The sequence below is a fragment of the Drosophila innubila genome, assembly GCF_004354385.1.
Source record: "Drosophila innubila isolate TH190305 chromosome 3R unlocalized genomic scaffold, UK_Dinn_1.0 2_E_3R, whole genome shotgun sequence".
Taxonomy (NCBI): Eukaryota; Metazoa; Arthropoda; class Insecta; order Diptera; family Drosophilidae; genus Drosophila; species Drosophila innubila.
The window spans coordinates 13973410-13989365 of NW_022995380.1; the positions used below are offsets into that span (position 1 = coordinate 13973410).

The following is a 15956-nucleotide window of genomic DNA, read 5'->3' on the forward strand; positions in this document are numbered from 1 at the left end:
GCCAGCTGCAAGTCCAGATAGAGGGACTTGCCAAATGCGGAAAGCCCCAAAGCCTTCGAAGTGCCCTTTTTTATCGCATTAAAGGTGTTTTATACCCTGTAGCTATAAAATGTGTAAAAGGATAAAACAAAGTTGTGCAAATCGACAGATGAGAGGTTGTAACGTTACTTTGTATAAAACACTTTTATCCTTCTGTCAATGAATTCTCGTCATGCTATCCAAGTTCTAAGGACTTTATTTGCCTGTGGCAAAACAATTTATCCCATTTTTGACATTCAAAATAATCCTGAAAACGGCCAAGTCACGTCGGTATTTTGTATTTCCAATCAAGAGCCGCGACGCTTTTGACTCGAAATATTTTCAATTGAATGATGTATTGATGACATCATTACAATTTAGGCCGTCCAGTGGAGCCTTAACCAACAGATTCTGCCTATATTTCATTCAAAAATGTCTCTCTATGGTGTTAATGTAAAGGATATTTTAAGTCAACCACTTTCACCAAGCCGAATTGTTTCTTACTTCGGGCGAAATACAATTTATATTTTTATTCCTTTAGGGCCAGTTTCCGGTAAGTAAATAAGATTGCGTTCTTCCTTCTCTTTCCATAAAAACGTGGAATCGCTTTTTACGCATTTACCACAATATTTGCCAATACATTTAACATAAATGTATGATGTAACCTGTAAAGTAAGTAGAATGGGTAGACTTATGCATACACAGAAGAAAAATTCTTAATTTAAAATTTTTGATCCCGTTTTTTTATTTTTCTTACATTTTGATTTTTAGCTTAATTCACAGATAAGATTTACATCACTAGATATTATTATAGAAGTCATACAACTCAATTGTAGAGATCCCAGGGAAAAAATAAACCTAAACCTTCATTCGATTACGGGGTATATCTATGTCGTGCACTCTAACTCCTACTTGTTTTAAATTTTTACGAGTTTAAAATATTTTAGCATCAACGCTTAATTTGAGAAAAGTTTAAAGCATTTACAGTTATTTTTATTGCACCTCTTTTGCATATTATGAATAAGACATTACGTTTGAATGAAAAATTTTTGCTTTTTATGATTTTCAATACAAAATTGTGCCCCCGAGCCCCCTATTTTGAACCAAAGCTTATAAACACATTGTCTGCTTTCGTTTCAAAATACTTCTAAATTTTGTTGTCAAGGCATTTGATTCAATTTTCATAATAATAACTTGGATATATTGGAAAAGTTTACATTTGTTATTGCGGCAGTTGAGTTATAAGTTATTTAAGTGAGAGTCAACGATATTTTAGGTTCAAAATTCTTACTTGTGACTAAGCTAAGAGTAATTGCGTAATTCTAGAGATATTATTAACAATAATGAAACCGTCGATGGCAATAATAAAAAAAATAAAATTAATGCTAATGATATAAGTAGTTAATGCAAAAAGAAATGAGCATTGAACTTTTTTATATATACACATGCATCCTTAGACCATCTGTCTGTCTACAATTCGAGAAGATTAATTAAGAATACTCTCGACTAATCATCAGCACTCAAATGCTAAGAGTTATTTCTTATTTTCTTTTTACACTTTATGTCTATTTTTCATATACATACGTGTATGCTATAAAAAGCAAAGTAAAGTGCATCCAATCATCTGCTTGTTTTTTTATTATGAACAATTATTTTAAGTGTTAGCTGTAGTTATTGCATTAAATTTAATACACGCCTCTCAGATTTAATGCGATACTTAAGAGTTGGCATAAATGTTAGAGTAAGTTTATGACTTAATTTTTAGTGCGTTGCATTAGCATAAATATCTTAAAAGGGGTTTAAATTTGTGTTTGCCCAACAGCTTTTTAAAGTGGCAAATAATTAATAAGCACCTCAGTCCTGAGAACAGGCAGTAATCCTAACTGGCAGCTCGAAAAGTTGAAAATCTCATGTGTATACAGAAGATTAGCAGCCATAGTGTGGAAATAGGTGTGTATGAGTATGTATTTGACTATGAGAGAGCTTATCATGCTCATAAATATGTGAATTGGGATAAGTTTGTGGATCAAGTCATAGGTGAGACCTCTGGGCAGTTGGCAGCTTACATTAATTATATTTGAATTTCCAGCTTGACAAGTGAATGATTTATTATGCACAACAATCATTCGTATTCGTCTATGTTGAAAAATATGGGCCCTAAAGAACTAAAGAACAGCTTTAATAAATATAAATAGGCAATTTTGTGACACTTTTATATTAATTTAATTCACATTTATAAGAGTTAGCAATTAAAAGTGCTTTTAAAATAAAATCGATATATAAACAGAGAAGCCATTAATACTTCAATTACCCTTACACAAATACATAATCAAACATGTATACACACACGTACATTTGTGTGTGTGTGTGTGTGTGTGTGTGTGTGTGTGCGTGAGTGTGTGTTGCCCATTACTGTTGCTGTTGCCGTGTGGAAATGACTTGACTTACAATTGGGGCAATCAGGAGGAATCACTGCTGAAGAAAAACATGAAGGGAAACGTGCGTCTTCAAATTGATGCATTGTTTTTGCATGCTGGTGTCGTTTTGTGGAGGTTACCGTTGCCAGGCACCCAGCACGCAACATCAACGGAAAATGGAAAATTCTCGTCATAGAAATAATTTAGACAATGGGCCACTCGTGCACAAATACCATCATGCCCATCCTAATGGATCTGGCTGAGGATGTGAATGTGGATGTGAATATGGATACGGAAAAGGATGTTGTTGAAGCCACACGGACATAGATAACAGACACATACTTACACACAGATACACACACTTCTTACCCAATAGAAACAAAACAACAGGCGACAATTTTAGTGCTATTTTTATACCCTTCATCGGAGCAGTGGATGGGTATATTAGCATACCAGGCAGCTGAAAGCTGGTGTGACTCTGATATAAAATAAAGTTATTATTATTATTATTAAAAGTTACATTGAAGTTATAAACTAAGAACTTAGCATGGCCTTCAGATAATAAAATAAAGTATATGAATATTTTGTGTTTATCATACTTTGAAAAAGATAAGTTTTCATAGCTTTCATCTGTCTCTAATGACACTTATTCCTTCTTTCTTTTTCTTCAATATCGGAAACTTTCAAAACAGCCTCATATAAAATTTGTGAATGCAGGATATTTTTCAGTTGAGACATCCTTTTATTTGTTTTTTTTTTTTTGCGGTACATTATGTGGGCGTTATATGAGAATGTAGAGTCGGGAGTCAATGGAAAACCAACATTTCTATGTCTAACATGGTCATAAGCACAAGTACGAGTATTTGTATAAGTTTCACACCTCAACCACAAACAGGTGGTACACTCCAACATTGCTATTATACCAACCATCAAATTGCCAAAGCCAAACCAAACTATTTTTATCTGGTTTCCGGCAAGAGACTCGAACATTCATTTGAACTGCTCCCAAGGACTAGAGAGCGAAGGATAACAAGTGGACCAGATTAAAGCCACTGATGAGTATTATGGCATGGGCCTTGGACCCACGAATGACACAGCTGTCAAAATACGCATCCGTGGGAAACTCCAAGCGTTGTTTCGTGTGATACGCATGCTAAAAACTTTTGTTAAAGCTTTTAACAATGTTTTTTAATGCAGCGCGAGAGTTTCATTTCAATAATTACTTTGCGGAACAATTAAAATGAAGCAAATCCCCACATATAACTTTAATCTTAAATATTTATAAGCTGTATTTAATATGTTTTGCTAAGAATTTGTTATTTATTATTTTGTTTGGAATTTTATGCTTTTGTTACATTGATATTCAAAAATTTTAGAGAATGCTGTCAAGTGTTTTTCGATCATGTTTACAGTTTTTGCCATTAAGGACAAAGTTTTATTAGAATTTGTTTTTCTGCCTGCCAATACATGTACATCAAAGTGTAAGACAAAGATTTGACTTTGTGTTTGTAATTGAGTTTGCTCAAATACGTGCAAAAATTGTAAATAAGTTAAATATCAACTTTTCGATATACATAAACACATTGCTTGGCTCTTAAACTGCTTTCCATTATTCAGCTTTTAGTTTGGGGTATTTAAGTCAAATTCTCAGAAGTTTATAGGATTTGTGGGCATTTCTTAACCGCCCATTCAAGCGATAATAAATGGGGCAATTAATTTTCATAGTAAAACTTTTACTTTTTGATTTCTATCGAGACCAAGGGAAAACTTTGTTTAACTTCGAAACCAATAAGAGGATTATATACAAACTTAACAGTTACCACGATTAATTAAGGAATTTATTATTTATACCAGTTTAATTGGCAAACCAAATACACACGAAATACGCTTGATTATTTATTATTTTATTACATTAAAAGAGGTAAGAAATTTGAGGAAGCACAGCTGAATTTAGAAGGTAGTTAAAACAAGATTCTACTTATTTTAATAGGCATATGGGTTAAAAGAAGTTTTCTCCTTCGACTGGCAGCTGGAAATATTCTTAATGTAAGTATTCCGTTGCGTTGCAAGAAGCTGTCTGGTTGCCAACCCACATGCCACGTTTGCGGCAATATGTTCTGACATTCCACGTAGTCGAAATGCAATTTGAGAGTGGTTGCATTGGACATGCACAGCGAGGCAACGACAAGCAAGGATGGCTGCCACTCATTAAGCGTGCCACGCTGCAGGCATGTGAATAAATGCTGGCTCAAATGAAGTGCACTGGAAATGCAATTCAGAAGATGGCTTTATAAGCTCGCACCTTGAAACAGGCCCCAAACAGCACTTTAGGTGTACATCGTTCCTTACAGCACACACTCACACACTTAAAGACAAGAAATATGGGAGCTACTTATACACTAATTACACTAATTGAACACAATATTATTGCTGTTGTTGTTGTTGTAGTTGTTGTTGTTGCGACAACAGCACGACGTCACGTGGTCGTCTGCTCCATTTCTTGTTGATGTACTTACCTCCAGTTGTTGCCATTCTCGTCTCAGCTGATTATACGCTCAAAGTGCCAGCAATTTTGTTAATATTAAATATGTACATGAATATTAATTATATGCATAATTACACGACAAGCTGGTAATCAGTGCATATGTGTGTGTGCTCGGGTGTGCGGCATAATTAAAACGCGGCTGACGCTGCGTATACGTAACGTGACGCTGCGCCTTTTACTGTTTGCGCCGTTCGTTAACATTTTGTGTTATGATTTTATGATTTCTAATTGAACTAAGACCTACAAGCACATGCATAGCAACTCTTGAGACTTCTGAAAGTCGTTTACATTTATTCAGAAAGTCTTGAACATTATTCCAATAAGATCTACTTGTTTATTTCTCTTACTCCACAGCCCAGCGTATTTATAACATAACATAACAGTAAAAAATACAATCACGTTGAGTCCTCATATTTTACCGTATTGGAGCAACAAGGAGGTTAACAGGAAGTTGCATTACCAACTCGCAGCAACGGTACAAGGCAATCAAACAAAATGGCTGGCGGCGGAAGGACAGCAGGAAAATACGGTTATTCGGATAACAATTATTACAGCAGTATGTATTACACACACTCACATACACAATACATTTACAGGCGAGTGCACAAAAGGTTTGGCAACTTTATTAGCAGCCACTGTGGTGTCATGTAAACAAATATTTACAAAAATGCAAAGCTTTTTCTAAAAATTGCCAAAAGAAATAGTACTACAATAATAATACAATTAATTAGATATGTTAAAAAAATAAAATAATTTGTGTAGATAAAACTAAGCCAAGGACCGAACTAAAACCTAGAACTGTCCAATCGAATGCTCTCCAAATATTTGGATGCTCTAAGCTTTGTTATTTACATTTGTTTAACAACACGTAATTTCAGCAGATAATCACTTGCTAGTTATGTCCTCCACTCTCCCTTTATTTAAAGTCAACGTGGTCGTTCTTGTCGCCCGCTTTGCAGTAATCGGCGTTGAAAAGCAATCTTTTATGTATTCCTATTTCATTTTTTATTTTTGGCCACTTCCCCAGAAGTGTTTTTATTACATCTCAGTTTCTTTACGTTCCACGTTTATGTAAGTAAATTTACTGGTAACTGTGCGTGTGAGTTGAATTTTGTTTATATGCATGCGTGAAAAATACAGGGTGTCTGTCTGTATTTGGGATTTGTGTACGCTTTATGTGTCTTTTGTGTACTTGATATCATTTACCCTTGGATGGAAATGGATTTTCAGATTCAGAACTAGTCGAAACATAAAAGTGAAACCTAGAAGCACCATAAATTCGTAACATACTCGTACTCTGAGATAAACGCATACATAATATGTGTTTGTGTGAATGAACTTCAGACTGAGCGAAAGCCGAGTGTCGAGTGCCGAGCATCAAGAATCTGCTGGCAGACGACTTTTTGCAGTGTTTGCATAAAGTTTTGTTTCCTTTGGCTCCAAATGACCCTAAGTGAGCTTATGCCCTCACGAACACTCTGGGAATGACTCCCACCCGCTGGCAATTTTTACTTAGACTTTAACTTTTTGTTGTCCCACAAAACTAAGCCCTGATGGCACCCACTGTGGTCTGTGTATTTCAAAAGGTTTATCATAGTTTTTGATTGCCACAAATTGTGCGTAAATTATGTATTGTGATCCTGCTAGTATATATATGCTTATAACAATGTCAAACTGTGTCGAAAATCCCGCTCTAAGACAACCTGTCAAGTCAAACTAATTCCAAGTGGAGTGGCAGGAAGAAAAAGAGGACTTGTTAAAGTAAGCTTAATGGTGGTGAGGCAGTGCTAGTAAACAGCACAAAATGAGCATAAAACAAGAGAGAGTGTTAGGCAAGAGAGCTCAAATAAAATATACCCTGCACTAGGAGATTAAATATGTACATTATTAAATTAAAAAAAAAATAAAGCTGATCTGTTATGAATTCTAAGCTGCATACAGTTTCAAATTTTGGGCATACCCATTTTGCACATATTTTACGAGTGCAAGAATACAATGCTGCCAGAAATTACTTTTGCTTGTTTGTTTGTTTGTTTGTTTGTTTGTGTGTGTGTGTGGATTTTTGCTTTTGTCGGATTTATGGACATTATTGAATATAAATATATGCATAGCCATTTGATTGCAATTGTTATGTTATGAAAAGATTTTAGGCGTGTTTGTAGTTGAACTAAAACTGTTTTGATTAAATATGAACAACTTTGATTTACTTCATAAAATTAATTTATGATTTATTTACTGGTTTTCTAACAATGCTCTGCGGCTGATCTAAATCTAAATTGTTTATAAATTCTTGAATGCTATTAAGCATTCTTGGCCCACTCTGGAAATTCCTTAGTACCCGGGAAGACAACTAATCCCCATGTTAAAGCATTCACCCAGAGAAGTATTATGCCCCAAATAGTAGGTAATATTCCAGCCAAAGCCTGATGAAGTAAAGACGTTAGAAGTACTGTTACAGGAAAATTTAATCAAATCCTTACCAGATACTTTGTCTTGATGCCAGCATAACTACATGCAATAGCATTCGGTGGTGTGCTGACCGGTAGATGGAAGGCAAAACTCATGGCCAGTGTAGGCGGCAGTGTCAGAAGTAATGGATGTACCTTTATAGCGAGTGCCTGTAGAAGAGGTTAATGCCGATGTGGTTTGGTTTATATCATTGCATTGGCTTACCATTTCACAAAAGACGGGTATGAGAATATTGCACACGGCTACGTTTGAACTAAAGGCAGTACACATTACTCCCATCGTGATGGCCATTCCCACGACCAAACCACTTGGAAATGAAGATAGAAATGACATGGAATCGCCCAGCATTTTGGCCAATCCGCTTTTAATGCTACCCTCTGCGAGAGCAAAGCCGCCACCTGAGAATTAATAAAGTGAAAACTAAGACTAATAGTCGGCTAAGATATTCTAATTACAACTAACAAGATTAAAGTTGTGCCCTTATAGGAAAATTCTAAGACAAACTTTATATGTTTTGGAATACAATGGAATATAGAAACGAGTTCTAAAGTCTCTAGCTCTTAGAATCTCTGAGGTTTTCATACATACGTACAGCAAAATGATTGACAAACGGACATGACTTTATCAGGTTCGCTGAACGTTGTTATCGACACTTCTCGACTGACACGAAATTTAAAGAAATATTTTTAGTCGAAACTCACCAATCAAAAAACAGAGTCCCCAGGGCATGTTATTGTGAATGAACGTCCATGAGATACAGGCATCCATGGAGCGACCAGTGAAAGGAGCTGATTGCAGTGGGTTATATCATAAGATTGACGTTCGATTTTCATACTTACCGGAGCCGCAACAATATTTCAAAAATGTGTACTGCGTGGGCAAGGCAAATAGAATGCCAATTGCCAAAAAGACAATAGCCGAGCTGCTTACGGCCCTGAAATATACATCAAAATTAATAATGGGTAATAGATAATAATAGGTAAATAATAGGTAATAACAACTCTGAATGGCGGACATCGGACATTGAATTAGACAGAATAAAAAGATGCGACAATTGCATTTGATTTGGTGCCAGGTAAATTATAAAATAAGGAATTTAGTTACTTCATTTTAAGTGCTTCTTCCCAACCCGTCATAAAACCAGGTTTAGCAAAAACGAGTATTAAAACCATAACTGTAAACGTCACTGCAACCTGAATTTCATGACACTTCCACTTTCCCAATTCCTTATAACGATCTTTGACTATTTTACGGAGCACGTCCTTATTTTCAGCAGCTTTCTTAACTTCCTGGCCGATCTTGCTGTTTCCCCGAAATAGACCCATGTGAGTGATTTGTAGCGACAGGTAGAGCAACAAAGTGTTGACAATTACTGGCAAGGGAATTGAATACGCCATGAAAATGGGAAAGTCCACCTCTTCCTTGGAGTCAGGAAAGCGACTGCAAAACTTTCAATTGCATTAACTGATATAACATATGATGTATTATTAAACTTGCATACGTTTCATATAGGCCCTTAAATGTTAGATTCGTGCCAGTGCCGATGAGTGTGCCACAGCCACCAATTGAGGCAGCATATGCAACGCCAAAATAGAATGCCATCGATATAGTTGAGGGATGTGGTTTTCTAATAAATATTTAAAAATTGCAACCGATGAACCTAGCACTTTTTATGATTACTCACTCTCCCTCTTCTACTGGTTCCTCCTCTTGTGTTTTGTAAACCGTAAAAACTTTTTGCTATAATAAATTTAAATAAAATAAAGTTATAGATTGAACAAAAGTACGATTGTATTACATACGTTATCCAACTCGTTCAGAATAGCCTTAACTATGGGGCACATCATTGCAGTTGTTGCCGAATTCGACATCCACATCGATAAAAAAGCTGTGACCACTACCAAGCCAAAGTGCAAACTGTAAATTTATCAAAGTTATTAGGTACGTTTATACTTGAGTATGGTAAAATTTAACCGTCTTGGACTACAGCCGACCAATAGGATGGTACCCAGAGCAATGCGCTGATGAAGATTACTATATTCAATGGCAAGTGCTAGTATTAGACCACCCGTAAACATCACCAAAGTGTTTGTAAAAAATAAACTGCAAGTGGTTTCCGAGCTCTTAGAAATACGAAAGATTATATTAGATCAACTTATCAACTCAACTATCATAATACACCACCTACCAAGATTCCAAAAAGTGGTAGAAATACAACGGGAAATAGGGATGTAACATAAAGTGGTATACATTCTGTTATCCAAAATACAGCCATATTCAATATAAGATAAATACATTTATACTCCTAATTAAAGCATAGATATGATAATTATTATTATATTGTGGATTTTACTCACAGATTTCTTTTCCTTAAGTCCATATATCAAAAACGGCAACGTCACAAGAGGCATGAAGAATATAATTTTTCCTCGCCAATGAAAGCCACAGCATGCTTTTAAGCTTTTCCCTGTCGATATTTTCTCTGTGCTGTTTCCATGTAAAAATTATTATTTCAGAAGAACTTAGTGCTATATATATTCTTCTCACATACTCGCCCATTACAAATTTGAAATATATATATAGAAAATATACATAAAAAGGTTCGCCAAAAACCACAAATTTATAAAATTTATACAAACAATGCAAAAACAACTATCTTACTAACATGAAAATTCTAAAATGTTTAGAAATCCAGTTTGTGGGCTACTTAGATATTTCACATAAATACAAAGAAAATCAAATCACTGACACTCTAATATTTTAATGTACTCTTGTCGCGATTCATTGATTCTGCATTATTTAGCTTTGAAAATATTTGTTTATGCAAATCTACAATTGCTGCTGGAAATGCCCCCAAACATGTCTGATACTGAATCCGGTCATGCTTTGAAGCTACATAATTGACAATTTCCTTTTACACCTCTCATGGAAATGTCAAAGCAACACAATGCAAAATAACAACATCGAGAGGCAAACTGAAATTAAAGCTTTGTCCTTGCTTAAAGGCATAAAGCAATATGGGAGGAGATTGACAACGAAGCTGATGTATAAGCGACGAGTATATCGTTTTCGAAACCTTGTACTTATAACGTACTTTAATTTGACTCAATTTATGCGTTTTTATGAGTATATATATTTATGTTGTCTACAGATAAAATATATATATATATTTATATATACACATACAAATATACATTTGTATTCTTGTGTGTTGCTTCGAAGCAATCAAAACAAAACATGCTGCAAATTCTCTGAAATTCTTTAATGGTAGCCACAAACCATTCGAGACCTTGTGAGACAGACAGTCGACAGATACACAAAGACACAGAGAGAGAGAGAGAGAGAGAGAGAGTAAGAGAAAGTTAGAGTGAATAAGAGACATAGAACAACTTATTATTATGGTAGATATCATCCACTTAGTTAGCTCACATCCATAATAATCATAATACAAATAGCTTTATTGACTCTATCTACTGGGAAAACAATAAACGAAATTTAATACATGAAATCTCCGCCACGTGCCCCAAAAATATGTATGGTATGTATGTCGTGCATAAAATGGCGCCGTTCTCCCACTCTACATTCCTTATTACTCCACGTTCGCTTCTCGTATGCCCATAAACCTTCATAATTCACGTGCTTGTCAATTCAAATTAAAATTTTAATATTTGTGATGATTTTACGCTTTTGCAATAATATGTGCAAGATTTTCGTTTTGACTCTTTAACTTTTTGGACATCCTATAATTTATTTCGTATTCAGCTGACAATGTCAAGAATTTTTGGCTATACCCCTTAAAGATAGTCACACAATGATTTCATAAGCTAGAGTCCAAAAACTTTATTTAATCATAAAGCAAATATTTTAAATGTGATCATTAAAATAACAAAAGAAAGCCTAATTAATGCAGTAATGATAATACAGGGCTAAAGGAAAACATTAAATAAAATTTTCTTTCAAATGTAAAAGAGTTCTTAAGTTAAAATCTCGTAAAAAAAAATATTAATATTGAAATATTTTATTTTAAAACACAGACCTGGTTAAAGGGTATTTTCTAGTCGAACCCTCTTGACTACAGATCCCCTACATGCCTTTAGTTGGCCTTTTATTTAAGGCTTTCATTTTTCACATAGTTTGACAAAGTTTTACTTTCTTTTTGGGCTTTCTTTCGCTAAGTTTTAAATGTCTAGCAAGAACCAAAAAGAAGCAGGATAAATAACGTTTAGCATTCAAATTTAAATTCATTACAAAAGAATATCATAGAATATCAAATGAACAATTGGCAACTTGTGAAAATTGTAGAAAGGGAATATCCTAATGCAAATTATAATTCTTCAAATTGTTGACGCTTCGGCCATTTCTATCTTTAATACGCCGTGAACAGAAACTGTTGCCTACATTTAAGGGCATTAAATGATGAAGACATTCTACACATACGCATTAACCACGCCACTTGCTTTCAATTTATTAGGCCGAATAGCAACATGGATGTTAAAAGGCGAAACGAGTCCAAATTAACAACGTAATTTAATCCCTCTAATTAACATATCCCTCGGCGTTGACTGGCAAACAACAAACGGCGACGCTTGATTTTAATTTGCCAGATGTGCTGTGGAGTCAAACATTTCATCGATTATGTGTTAAGTTACCCAGAGAGCAAACATCTGGCAAAATGAACTGCAACGCTATTTATAGAGCTAAGTCTAAGTACAGTTTCCGCTGAAATATTGGAACATGCAGATATAGGAAATTCCCATATTTTAAATCAATAAATTATTTAGATTACGTTTTGGCCAAATAGAATCGGAAACATTTATTACCCTAATTTTAGAACAATTTTATTTTATGATATATATTTTATTCCTCCTTAGCCCAGGATGGGAATTCCTTGCAACCCGGGTATATCAACAATCCCCAGGTCATTGCGTTTAGCCACAGACATACAAGGGCCCAGATGGTTGGCAATATACCAGCCACCGCCTGCAAAGGTGACACGTTAGAAACACTACACCTGGTTATAGTCGACATTATTTAAGGGTTACCAAATATTTAGTCTTGATACTAGCATAGCCACAAACAATTGCATTTGGAGGCGTACTGACTGGCAGATGGTAAGCCATGCTAATGGCCAACATAGATGGCAGTGTCAGGAGCAAGGGATGCACCTTAATAGCGAGAGCCTATAAAAGAAATATGGATCATAAAATGGCAAGCATCTTAAAATGAAATGAAAATAAAAATATGACATATGATTACCATTTCACAGAAGATGGGTATGAGAATGTTACAGATGGCAACATTGGAAGCGAATGCCGTACAAAAAAGACTAACAATAAGTGTCAGTCCCACCACCAGAAAGGTGGGCAATGAGGAAACAAATGACAGTGAGTCACCCAACATTTTGGCCATTCCACTAGCCTTGCTGCCCTCTGCGATTGCAAAGCCGCCACCTGAAGAAAAGTCAAATTGTGATTTTAAGAACAAATGTTATTTTAAATTTAATTAATGCTTACCGAGTAAAAAACAGAGACCCCATGGTGTATGCTTATGTATGTAAACCCAAGAGATGCAAGCATCCATGGTACGTCCAGTGAATGGAGCTATTTGAGAACAGATATCATATAGAACTTGAGTTACGATTATCGGACTTACCTGAGCCGCAACAATACTTCCAAAATGTGTACTGCGTGGGCAGGGCAAATAATATGGCAAGTGGCAGAAACACAGGCGCTGAGCTGCCAATGGCTCTGAGAAGAAATCAGCAATCAAGGAAATACAATCAATCAATAAATGAAAATGTGCTTACTTGGCATTAAGGAAATCACCCCAGCCAGTCATAAATCCAGGTTTGCGAGTAAAGAGTAAAACGACCATGAGAGTAAACATGATTGCAACCTGAATTTCGTGGCAGGTCCAAGGACCCAATTCTTTATAACGCTGCGTTACAACAGTCTTGACTACGCCCTGATTTTCAGTACCTTTCTTAACTTCCTGGCCGATTTTGCTGTTCTTTCGAAATAGACCCATGTGAGTCATTTGCAGAGATAGGAATAGCAATATAACATTGACTATCACAACAATAGGAATTGAATAAGCCATGAAAATGGGGAAATCCACCTTTTCCTTGGAGTTAGGAAAGCGTCTGCAAAGCTTTAAGTTGCATTATCTGATAGCATACATATGTATATTAACTTGTTTACGTTTCATATAGACCCTTGAATGTCAGATTTGTGCCCGTGCCAATCAGTGTGCCACATCCTCCTATGGTTGAGGCATATGAAATGCCAAAATAAAACGCCAGCGATATCATTGAAGGATGTGGTTTTCTGCCCAATCACAAATGCAATTAATAATAATAATAAGCAGCCATTATATAAATTACTCACTCGCCCTCCTCAACTGGTTCTTCCTCTTGTGTCATGTAAACGGCGAATATATTTTGCTATGAAAATATTCAATTGTAATTAAACTGTTCATGGAGTTAGTGGCACAATTAAAATTACTTACACCTTCCATTTCATTCAGTACAGCTTTTACTATGGGGCACATCATTGCCGTGGCAGCCGAGTTCGATATCCATAGCGATATGAAGCAGGTGACCATTACTAAGCCAAAGTGTAAGCTGAAAATTAATCAGAATTAATTTATCATTCTAAAATGATCATTTTAATATAAGATAGCTTCACCGTCTTGGACTGCATCCGACTAATAGAATAGTTCCCAGAGCAATGCGTTGATGCAAATTGCTATATTCGATGGCCAGAGCAATTATGAGACCACCCAAAAACATAACCAGAGTGTCTGTGAAATAGAAACTGCAAACAACTTCCGAGCTCTACAAAAATAAGATTTTTACCTATGTAGATTTGCGATGACCTTTACTTGTAGTTCACTTACCAAAATTCCGAAGAGTGGCAAAAATATCACTGGAAATACTGAAGTCAAATAAAGCGGAATACATTCGGTGATCCAAAATAAGGCCATATTGATAACCAGATACATGCACTTGAACTCCTAAATATATACAATCAGTAATAATTTATTTTTAATATTATCAATCTTACTGATGAGTTTTTAGAGAATCCATAGATTAGAATCGGCAGCGTTAAAAGAGGTATCAGTATTGACGCTTTTCCCCTCCAATGAAACGCACAGCATTTCTTAAGGCTTTGGCCTGTCGAAACTTTTTCTCCGCTTAAAAGGAATAAAATAGATTTAATAGAACTGATCTGAATAGATGCGATTTTTACATACTCGCCCATTGCTTCATCCAAGCAAAGTTAAATTTTTGTTCAGAAGCTATCATGTAGTTTTAAGAAATGAATTAAATACACTGTACGCCAACTTTGTGTATTCAAATTGAAATAATTTCTGACATTTTGTAAATATCATATTAAATTCTAGACCACTTTCAAGTCTACAATTCAAATGTAAAGGGTTTGCCTTTTAAATGAGCTGATTATGGTACTGTTGTGTTATCTCGCAAATGAAATTATTTCCGAGAATACCTACAGGCATATCTGATTTTGCATAATTGACAATTTTGTTAATCACTTAACCTGAAAAGGACAAAACAACACAGCAATGGCGGAAGGTAAAGTGAAATTACAGCATTTTCCTGGCAGACTGACATAAAAGCAAGGACGAGCTTGGGGTTGAAGGCTTAGGAGTGCATCTACATTTCTGTCAAGGACTCCTACTCGAACATGTTTACAATTATAAATTTATAATTATCATAAATACATCGTTGGATTTAATGGTTATGCTTAATTGGCTGTTGCAAATATATAATTTAATTATTACGATGCATTAACCAAATTAAATTGTATCCAATTCAAATAATCATAATAATAATAAATAAATATTGGAATAAGTTACAATCAAAACGAATTGCGAATTCCAATGTAATTTAACTTTTTATGTTCAATTTTTTATGTTTATTGCCGTTGATTATGTTTTCGTCGTGCGAATCCACGGACTTTTTTTATTCGTATATAAATATATTTACTTTTGTCAATAAATGTACATTTTGATGTCCAAAGGAACAACTGGAAAATGCATGAGACCTAACAAAGCGTTATGCATATTGCCAAAAAAAAATAAAAAAAAAACACACACAAACACACTCAAATAAAATAAACGAATCTCTATCACCAGATGTGGTCAGTATAACATTCCCCTACATTCTTCTATACAGACAGACGGGAGCTAAAGAAATTATAGTCAATTTGTCAATGGCATTTGTAAAGCTGATTCTCTTTATCTTTTTTCTGTTTCGCAGGTCACTCCTACAAGAGCATCAACGATGAGATTATATTGGTCAGCATTATAATGGGCATTACGATTTTGGTACTCATTACCATTGCCCTGTGCTACATTGCGTATGAGAAATGTCACAAGAAGCGTGAATATTTTATCAACGCCTAACGGGACCCCACTTCAATTTAGTATAGCACAAAGAAAAAATAAAAATACAAAATCAACAAAGAGAGCGAAAATAAAAAACA

The 15956-nt window shown here is 35.1% G+C and overlaps 3 protein-coding genes across 4 annotated transcripts; 1 reads left to right on the plus strand and 2 right to left on the minus strand.

The window, feature by feature from the left end:
• Positions 1–5475: 5475 nt before the first annotated feature.
• On the plus strand, positions 5476–15940 carry LOC117791912. Its single transcript, XM_034631846.1, has 2 exons — positions 5476–5536; positions 15731–15940. Exons 1-2 carry the CDS (start codon positions 5476–5478, stop codon positions 15874–15876), a joined length of 207 nt encoding a protein of 68 aa, XP_034487737.1. The 3' UTR covers positions 15877–15940.
• Positions 7274–10017, minus strand: LOC117791910 (protein I'm not dead yet 2-like). Of its 2 annotated transcripts, XM_034631843.1 has the most exons (13): positions 10001–10017; positions 9807–9936; positions 9638–9754; positions 9424–9572; positions 9252–9366; positions 9134–9189; positions 8951–9076; positions 8554–8889; positions 8289–8383; positions 8151–8237; positions 7654–7847; positions 7461–7598; positions 7274–7403 (listed from the first exon to the last, which is right to left on the minus strand). In XM_034631843.1, the coding sequence occupies exons 1-13, from the start codon at positions 10006–10008 to the stop codon at positions 7281–7283; spliced, it is 1674 nt and encodes a 557-aa protein (XP_034487734.1). In that variant the 5' UTR covers positions 10009–10017; the 3' UTR covers positions 7274–7280. The 2 variants fall into 2 exon arrangements, with proteins under 2 accessions (XP_034487734.1, XP_034487735.1); XM_034631844.1 differs by lacking the exons at positions 9424–9572; positions 9638–9754; positions 10001–10017 and having other exon boundaries at positions 9807–9888.
• LOC117791911 (protein I'm not dead yet 2-like) lies at positions 12232–14747 on the minus strand. The gene is made up of 13 exons (XM_034631845.1): positions 14704–14747; positions 14514–14643; positions 14347–14463; positions 14136–14284; positions 13957–14071; positions 13836–13891; positions 13650–13775; positions 13256–13591; positions 13102–13196; positions 12963–13049; positions 12706–12899; positions 12492–12629; positions 12232–12429 (listed from the first exon to the last, which is right to left on the minus strand). Exons 1-13 carry the CDS (start codon positions 14709–14711, stop codon positions 12307–12309), a joined length of 1674 nt encoding a protein of 557 aa, XP_034487736.1. The 5' UTR covers positions 14712–14747; the 3' UTR covers positions 12232–12306.
• Positions 15941–15956: the final 16 nt, after the last annotated feature.